The sequence below is a fragment of the Gekko japonicus genome, unplaced genomic scaffold (genome assembly GCF_001447785.1).
Source record: "Gekko japonicus isolate JY-2015 unplaced genomic scaffold, Gekko_japonicus_V1.1 scaffold2907, whole genome shotgun sequence".
Taxonomy (NCBI): Eukaryota; Metazoa; Chordata; class Lepidosauria; order Squamata; family Gekkonidae; genus Gekko; species Gekko japonicus.
The window spans coordinates 172,146-182,074 of NW_015170363.1; the positions used below are offsets into that span (position 1 = coordinate 172,146).

Here is a 9,929-nt window from a genome sequence, read left to right on the forward strand (position 1 = left end):
TTTGCCCGCTGGCCCGCGTTCAGGTCTTCAAACCTGGTCCTCAACACCCACATAAATGCTCTCAGATCCCTCAACTCAGGGCCACTCCGGTTATGCAGACCCACGTACCAAGTGGCTGCCGTGCCCCTCAGTCTTGCCGCGATCACATCAATCCGGCTGCCGTCGTTTGGGAACAGGTGGCCGTACTCCACAACAAACCTCTGCACTCGCACCGTGAAGTACGCCAGCTCTTCGGGGTTGCCGTCAAACGTCGCTTCCAGCAGGTCTTTCGGCCGAGGCCGCCCTTGGCCCGGCTGGGGTGGAGGAGGCGCTGGCGCTGGTGCTGGAACTCCCGGCTGTGCCGGCGGCCCCACCAGTGGGAGCGTAGGTGCCGCTGGAGCCCCCGGCTGGATCCCTCGCCGGTCCAACACATTCTCGATTGTTCGCTCCACCAAGTCTGGGAACACGTTAAACACCTCGTCTACCATCTGCATCAGCTGTTGCAGGGTTCGGTCGATGTCATCTACGTGTTCCTCCATGCCCTCAGCCGGGTACGCTCGGCTCGCTCAGTCCTTGGAGCGGCCTGTCACCCAGGCTTCTTCAGTCTGTTCGAACTGGTCGCCCATGGCACCGAGACTGGGTCCCAGGTAAAGTCCTTGTTCGAACAGGCTGTCTCTCAGGCCACCCCCTCGTTTGGAGAACGTCCCCCGGGTGCCTTGCACATCGAACTGGGTCCAGTCATCCCATGCCCGCCGGGCCAACTTCGATGGAGTGAAGGGCCAGGGAATTGAGGTAGCGGTCGTTTTCGGGACTGTGCCCCCCACAGCACCCGTTGTCGGGACTGCCGTGGTTGCCGGGGTCATTGTCCCTGTCCCGCTGCCATCGTCCACGGTTATTACTGGAACTTCCTCCTCAGTTCCGCTCATGCTGGTTTCAGCCGACTCGGAACGATAAGGGGAAAAGGGATTCTGGACAGAATGTCCGGTCCCCCTCACAGCGATTATTCCAGTACACGTTTAAGCAAAGTAGTATTTTATTAAAGCCATGATAGAGCAGGAACAAGTTCACTGTCCAGAATGCCTGGGCCAGGGTGGGCAAGGAATAATGTAATACATTCAAACAGGACCAGAACCAATAATCTCCATTCCCGCCGAGCGGGCGGATTGCAGGTTGCGCGCTCAAAAGCCTGAGAAGCAACGGTCCCGAAACCTAAACAATTACAGCTTCACACGGTGCAGTTCATTATACAGTTAGCAAAGCAGCTCTCCCCACACACCTGTTAATCTTGCAGATAAGCGTTGCCTAGCGTTTACAGACAGGAATGCATGAGAGAAGACTGTACACAGGGAAGATAGGGCATGCGCAGATGCCCGGCGAGGGGGGGGGGAACCTACGGCTTCCCAATCTTCTATGGCAGTTAGCTGTTGGTTTGATTCAATTCCCCACTTCCCCCACTTGAAGCTAGCTGGGTGACCTTAGGCAAGTCACGGCACTCTCAGCCTAAAAATAAGCATAGCTTGCCACTTACGTGGTGCCAAAAAAGAGCTACAGCTTCGGCAACAAACAATCCCTCCAGCAAATTAGCATACAACATAATGATGTTTTAACAGATGCAAGAACCAAACAACAAGCTAAGTTGATATGGTCTCCACTCATTTGGATTTAATTGGGGGGGGGCACAGTGAAGCAAATAAATATGTTAAAATTGGAGACTGATGCTTCTCTGTGTTCTCGCATCTGTTAAAACATCTTCATTATGTTGTATGCTAATTTGCTGTTCACCCTCTACCTATATATTCCATAACTTCCATTTCAATGTATCTGAGGAAGTGTGCATGCACACAAAAGCTCATATCATGAACAAAACTTTGCTGGTCTTAAAGGTGCCACTTGACTCAAACTTTGTTTTATTTTATATATCTTGTTAATATGTGCATTCTAAGCCATGAAGGGCTTTTAAAGGTCATAACGATAACCTTGAATTGAACTCTGAAATAATTTGGCAGTGAATGTAGCTGTTTTTAAATAGGCAAGATGTGTTCCCATCAGCTATTCCCTGACTATAGTTTTCTGTGTTCTGGATATGTGGTTTTAGGAGTTCTGTTTCTCCAGCACAACTGAAAGGATATAATTCATTTCTTAGTATTTGGTAAACTCAATACATTGGGGGTTTTTTTGCAGAACTAGGTACAAGATAGTAATCCAAAGAAAACAGTTATTTTTTTGGATTAAGTAGGGTATGTCCAAATTCTGGTGACCTGATTGCCATCTAACCACCAAGTGCTAACCCCAGTCTGGTAATTCTGTGCCTCTCTTCCACAGTTTCTAAACAAGCAGGAAGTTATTATAACTTGACTGAGAGGCCTTAATTACATGATCTTGATTTCTTTCCCTTGCCTGGTTCATACATACTTTGGAGCTGCCCATCACCTTAATTCTCTGAAGAGCTATGTCTCAGGAAGAAAACTGATCTTGGAGTCTGTTTTGGTAAATGAAGGCCCTGACCACACGAGGGGTTTTGGGCCGGGAGTGGGCCGCATCGGGGCTGGAGCAAACGGGCGCGATCCCACTGCAACATCTGGGCAGCGTTGCGCACCCGTCCCCGATCCGGCCCTTCCCCCGATGAAACGCATCAAAAATGAACCACCTACTGAGGTGGTTCATCCACGACGGCCGCATCAACGCCGGCCATGGGATCACCGGCCCGTCTTTCTGCCGGCATATCCCCGGCTCCTGCCTGAACTGCGCATACTCAGACATGCGCAGTTTGGCAGTCTCCCGTTCCCCTCCGTCGCTTCCCCCGGCATCTGATCGTGCCGGGGAGGGAATGCGCCGCGGCTCAGGGAATCAATGTGATCCCGCCGCGGCGTGGGGTTTTTTATGCGGCTTTCAGAAGCCGCGCTTTAGCCCGTCCCTTTCCGCCCCGTGTGGCGGGGCCGAAGAGTTTGCTGCAGAATTTGACCTATAGAGATTTGAAGGAGCAGGGGATTAAAGGGTTTATAATTAATAAGGACATTTTTGACACTGCATCAATTTGTATAAATGTGAGCAGGATTCTCCTGGGGGGGGCTGTAAAAATGTCAAGTTCATCCAACTATTTCACCAGCAAGTTGCCCTGGAAGGCCAGCAAAGAGAGCAGAGGCTAAGCCATTCCCCTAATGTTGTCTCCTAGAGCTGGTATTCATAGGTTTGCTGCCTCTGGATATGGAGATTCCTTTGAGTCGCCATGGCTAGTAGCTATTGATGGACCCTATCCTCCATGAATGTGTCTTAAAGCCATTTATGCTTATGGCTATTACTGTGTCCAATCTTTGATCCTTGCTGCTGATCTTAGAACAGTGGGAGAAGCGTCACATTGATATTTTCATTTTAACAGAAATGACAGGTATAAGCTCAATTACTGCGGAATGGTAGGGGCCGTGCACTGAAAATATTTACCTGTCAGTTGTATCTTTATATTTGCAGTGTTTCAAGACTTATTTTTATAAGGCACCTTGGTGGTATTCTAGCTGTAGCTAACATCAGAGGAGGAGGTGAATATGGAGAGACTTGGCACAAAGGTAATGACTTCTTCTTGTGATTTCTGCAACTACCCATACTAAGTAGCTCCAAGATGGTTGTTTGGACCTTCATTTGTACTTGCAGCAAAAACTCATTTGAAATTTTTCTTTCTTGGTGTGCACATTGAAGTTATTTTTTTCTCCGGAGCATCCTTTCTCAAAGCCATTTTGAACCATTTCTGAAAAAGTTATCCTTTTTTTCATTGCCCAGGTTATTCTTTCGCAATTTTGATTAGTATCATTATTTTCATTTGGGCAGCGAGGCTTGTCTGGAGTGTTTCCCAGTAATTGAAAGAAGAGAATCTGATGATTTTCATAAAGAGAAACCACTCATGATAGGATATGCACGGTAGTATTCCTCAAGACTAAGTACCCTTCAGTAATGGAAATTAACTGTAGCACTCTAATGAGGTTTTAATAAAATTTACCCTGATTTGAGAGGAGTTTGTTTTTCCCAATTTCCTGGCTTAATTTCTGCACTAGTTCATGTATTGGTTCTACCGTGTTTCCCCGAAAATAAGACACTGTCTTATATTTATTTTTTCTCAAGACACACTAGGGCTTATACCGCAAATGCATAGAAATCCTGCTAGGGCATTTTTTGGGTAGGTCTTGTTTTCGGGGAAACAGGGTAGTTGGAAGTCTGTTGTTTGTTAATTTCATAGACAGCTGTTTCTGAGGTTCAGAGTGTTTAGAATTGCTTAGATTTCATGGAAAGGATCACAGTTAACTGGAACGTTGGCATCTTACTATGAAAAAAAGATGCAGTTAAAAGAATTTCTGAAATCAGTCAGGTTTTATTAATCTACAAGGAAAAGGCAAACACTCTTAAAGGCAAATTAACACTAAATGGCTTCATGTGCAAATATTTACAGAATGCCTATATTCATGATGCACAAAAAGCAATAACAATTTTTAGAATGCAGTAAATGTTTTGGATCATTATTTCAACAAGTAATCTGTTTTCTATGTCTGTAATTTATAGTAATTAATGTAAGTCTAATACCAAGAGAGTTTATACAAGCTGATATTGCTCTTTACTTTCATGACTGCAAGACATCAGTGCTGGGTGGTTTATTTGTGTGTGTGGCACAGGGTTATAATTGAACAGAGACAGTAGTAAATTAGATGTATTCATATGTTAATGGAAACTGTTTGTGCTACAAGTGATTATATCCAGAGTCTAATCAAAGCCTGGATTTTATGTGTGATTTTTTTAAAAAAGTTCTTGCCTACACCCCTCCTGCAAAGCAAGAAGCATCCAAAATCAACTGATGCAAGGACACTGGTCTTTAATTTGAGCTGTCCACATAATTTTAGTTTCCCACCAGTCAGGGCATAATTTGAGCCAAGGGACTAAGTCACAGAGCTCTGCCAATATGAATTAATAATAAAGCCCTTCCTTTGAGTAGAGCAGAGTATCTTTCTTGACCTTTAGAGGCATTGTAGACTGTGAGTATACCAGGGAAGTTGGGGCAAAGACTCCTTTCTCTTAGGGTGTAGCTTCTGAGCAGTCCTGGGTACAATAATCTCTTTCTTTGTGGTGGAGAGAGAGAGCTAGTTACCAAAAGATGCATTCCCAAGTTTTCATTTTTCGTCCATTTCTCTAAAACAACTTTTGAAAGCGTAACACAGAAAATAAGGATGTATACATTAGAGTGCTGTTAACTTTCTTCATAAGCATTTTTCATTCTCTCTTTTTGTCGGGTTGGTTTCAGCTATAGGCTCTGAGTTGATCTGCTGAAAATGCCAGATCTCAAAATGTGTGCTGTTAGCAAGATTTTTTTTTTAAACTTTCTCATTTACTTTTTGCAATGTCAGCTTTAAGAAGTTCTGTATCTTAAAATGCCATGAATGGACATAATGTCATAAATGTTCCATTAAACTAAATCAGAATTGGAGATGCTCATGGCCACTTCATCTTGAATCTGCAGTGTACAGCTTTTAGATGTTTCAGTTGTTAGTAACATCACCTTTTTTATTTTCAGTCCTGAGCCTAAGTATGTATTATTCAAGGCTTCTGAAAGCATTAAAGTTATTGGCAGAACCATCTTGCGAATTCTTTCTTCAAAGAGATCACCATTGTCTGTTGTATTTCTCTGCAGCATGAATTATTAAAAGGCTAATGAAATTGAAGACTCACCCCCAAGCAATTCTTTTTGCATGTACATGTGCATAAGAACAAATGCTCTAAATCAGCAATATCAAGCATGACTGCATGTGTGTTTCTAAATGGATTAACTCACCATTTCGTTAATTGCATTTAGGTGGTATCCTAGCCAACAAGCAAAATGGCTTTGAAGACTTTCAGTGTGCAGCAGAGTATCTTATCAAACAGGGGTATACTTCTCCAAAGAAACTGACCATTAACGGAGGCTCGAATGGAGGCCTACTAGTGGGTAAGAACATTTTGCATGGTCCTGGTTTTCATGGCTAACCTGGATGGATTTAATATAAAGTAAATTGAGGGCTCATAGGTTCCAAAAGGACCTTTTAATAAACGACATCATAATGTTGACTGAATCAAGTAAATAGCTTCTTCCTCAGCATTCAAATGTTGTTGAGGTCTGTAGAATACCAGTTGCCTATTTAAGCAGTCATCTGCCATTATGAACAAGGCATATCGCTATTGCTCAGACGCATCTGTCGTTCTTCCAATAGGTTAGAACTAGTTATTTGCAGAACACAGTGTATTAAAAAATAATGGATAGGGAAGCAAAAGGGACCATACTTATTAGAAACTAGCTGAGTCAGCATTCAGTCCTGTCAGTTGCCCGTGTCTCCTACTCCATGTGCTCTTCTGGCTCTTGTATCTTTCATTTTCTGAAGGTTCATGTCTAACTAGGACCAAAGCCTCTCTTGAAATATCAGTGGAAGATGATCAGCTGCAGTGAAACATCTTAATATTTTTAGACAACACTGTCGCATATAGAAATGCTGAGTATGGCCTTTTCCTGCCCAAATCATTGGGCTGCTGATACTGATGCATCCCACCTTTCTTCAGCCAGCAGCGCATACACCATTTTGAGTAGGTTACGTTCCATTAGCTGCCATTCTGATAGTATTTTCACCATGTTGCTTGGCCTTCATCATAATCAAAACTGTTCATACTTACTTGAAGAATTTGTATCTAAGGGCTGATAGGGGTATGTGATCACATGAGCTAATGCAGTAGGTGAATAAATTAAACACAAACTACCACGATTTCAGTTGATGTGGCAGTTGAAAAAAGAAGTGTGGATCTTATATTGCTTGGATAGTTACTTGTATGAGCACATTGTGGGGAAAGTCAAGGCTGCTCAAAAAACGAAAATGAATTGTGAGAATTGGCTCTAAGGACTCCTGTGATGTGGACATCTAGCCATGTGTAATTAATTCATTTAGGATAAGCTTATTTTCTACACCAGTACATTACTGAAAGATTATAGCTTGAAATAAACAATGGATCCCTTTGTACTCTATGCATAGGAGTATAGGTAAGCAGGCCCTTGGTTACTTGTACCACAGTGACAAAAAACAGTGTGGTGTAGTGGCTAGAGTGTGGGACTAGGATCTGGCAGACTCTGTGTTCAAATCCCCACTCTGCCATGGAAGCTTCCTTGGTGACCTTGGGCAAGTCACATACTCTCAGATTCACCTACCTCACAGGAGAACAATGTAAAAGGCTTTGGGTACCCATTGGGGAGGAAGAAGAGGTATAAAAAGAAAAAATTAATAAGAACCCAATTTCCCAGTAATTCCAATTACGTTTCTGTGATTCCTAGAGACTGAATTACCAAATAAATGAATTTCTGAGTACGCTGATACCATGTGTCAGGTCTGAAAATGATGGCTTGTGCCCTACCAGGTCTCGGATGGGGCTGGAACGCCCCGGTACGGGGCTCCGGGAGTGAGGCGTCGGGGGAGTGGGCACATAGCGAAGCCCCTCCCCCTTTTTCCGGCCGCCCTCTGCTTCCAGCCTCATTCCATTGCAGAAGGAGGCAGAAGCAGGAGGGTGGGTTAGCTTCCTCCCCGCCCTGTTCTAAATCTTCCCGGAGCCACGTGGTCTGGGAAAGATCTCCCCCCCATCCCTTCCTGCCTCCCTTGGGCTGCTGCGCGCAGCCCAGGCAAGCCCCCCCAGCCCCGCCCTCTATCTTCCTGGAGCCAGCGCTCCTGGAAAGATCTCTCCCCCCCCCCGCCCCCGCAACGTGCTAGAGGTGATCTGGTGTGTTCTGGTGGTTTGCAAAGTGAGTCTCTCTGCCCATAAGCCTGGGACGTTAGTTGAAGCAGGTGGGGCGGGAAACCGACCTCTGCAACGTGCTAGAGGTGATCTGGTGTGTTCTGGTGGTTTGCAAAGTGAGTCTCTTCCCTTAAGCCTGGGACATTAGTTGAAGAAGGTGGGGGGGGAGCTTGCTAGAAGCGATCTGGGGTGTTCTGGTGGTTTGCAAAGTGAGTCTCTGTGCCCTTAAGCCTGGGACATTAGTTTTTTTATTATTATTATTAAAAATTTTATAAACAAATTACAAAACACAGAAGTGAACAAATTTGAGCAGCAAGATATAACATTGTGGATATAAGGTAAGTATGAGCATATGCATACATATTGGTGAACCTGGGACATTAGTTGAAGAAGGTGTGTGGAGGTGGAGCCGGCCTCTGCAGCGTCCTAGAGGTGATCTGGAGTGTTCTGATGGTTTGCAAAGTGAGTCTCTCTGCCCATAAGCCTGGGAGGTCAGTTGAAGAAGGTGGGGTGGGGAACTGACCTCTGTAGCGTGCTAGAGGCGATCTGGGGATTTCTGGTGGTTTGCAAAGTGAGTCTCTCTGCCCTTAAGCCTGGGACATTAGTTGAAGAAGGTGGGGCGGGGAACCAGCCTCTGCAGCGTGCTAGAGGCAATCTGGGGTGTTCTAGTGGTTTGCAAAGTGAGTCTCTCTACCCATAAGCCTGGGACGTTAGTTGAAGAAGGTGGGGGGGAATTATTCAGGTGCCATCTGTCTCTTCTCTGTGAGGGAGAATCTGCATCTTTCCCCCCCCCCATGTCTACCAATCCTAAGCAGTCCAGTGGCACCTTTAAGACCAAGTTTTTTCAGGCACAAGTTTTTCCTCCCCTGCTAGGACAGATCTGCACATCCCCCCCCCCATAGCTAGCAATCTAAAACAGTCCAGTGGAGCCTGAGCAGTGGGTGTTGCCTTCTGACACTTCCGGTGATGTCAGGGAGTGTGGCCTACTGACACACTTCCTTTGATGTCAGCGGGTGTGCCACTGTGGCATATGCTAATGTGTTATGCTAATGAGCTCCTGCACCTCTTTTTCTACGAAAAGAGCCCTGTGCCCTACCATCTGTTTCCGAAAACATAAGGCACTTCTGTTGTAGGAAAATAAAGAGACGATTTCTGCTAATGCCCCCCTTCAGTGCAGATCTCCACTTTGTTCTCTATTCTGTTAAGGAGGTTCCACTGACCCACAGGACAAAATGTGGAGGGGGGGTAATGGATTGCAGTGGGAAGTGAGTTGGTGAGTTCCATTTATGAAGGCTGATGTTTGGTCCATCAGGGCATCTAGGTAACTACTATTAATGCTTTTCGCCTAATCCTGATTTGTGTATGCACGCTGAACCCTCATCTTAAACATACTGCTTATATATCCATTGAAATCTATGCAAACGCCTGTTGAGGACTGCTACCAAATCATCACAGAAAACCATGTAATGGAAATACACTGGTCTGATGTGGTGTGGTGAACTGTTCTATTTGAATTGAACATTTAGAACTGCCTAGTCTGTTCAGAATTGTCCTTGCAATGAAGTTTTTCTTACAAGAGATACACACTCACACACACAGAATTAATTGAGAGAAGTTTTCATTTTGGAAGACAGAATTGTCTTTTGTTTAAAAACGTTGTGTGTATATTTTCTCCAAAGAAGATGCTGGGATTGCCCTCTCCTCCCAAAATCTAAGTGGATTTTAAAATCTGTTCATGTAATCAGCATTCTCAGTATAAACTGCTGTCTCAGATATAAAGGCCTTATGCCATGTTTCCTCAGATCATACTCACTGAAAAGAAAATAGAACTGTTGGCATTCATCCAGAATACTGTTTCTTTCCAGTCTCATTACTAGAAGGTGACACCGAATAAATTTGAGCAGCACTCCCATACTAATTTATTTTCAAAACACACACACACTATCTTCTAGAGCGGTGGTAGGCAAACTGCGGCTCTAGAGCCACATGCGGCTCTTTGGCCCCTTGAGTGTGGCTCTTCCGCCATAGGCGCTGACGGCCTATTCATTGTTCTCTATGGTGGGAAAAAAGAAACTTTTTTTCCCACCATAGAGAACAATGGAGGGGATGGCAGCGCCTATGGCGGAAGAGCCACACTCAAGGGGCCAAAGAGCCGCATGTGGCTCTAGAGC

The 9,929-nt window shown here is 44.9% G+C and overlaps 1 protein-coding gene across 1 annotated transcript in view; it reads left to right on the forward strand.

The window, feature by feature from the left end:
* PREP (prolyl endopeptidase) overlaps positions 1–9,929 on the forward strand; it is a 150,632-nt gene that overhangs the window by 128,718 nt on the left and 11,985 nt on the right. Inside the window, exons 12-13 of the mRNA XM_015418225.1 lie at positions 3,445–3,539; positions 5,807–5,938. Coding sequence (XP_015273711.1) covers positions 3,445–3,539; positions 5,807–5,938 — 227 coding nt within the window. The remainder of the gene's footprint in view (positions 1–3,444; positions 3,540–5,806; positions 5,939–9,929) is intronic.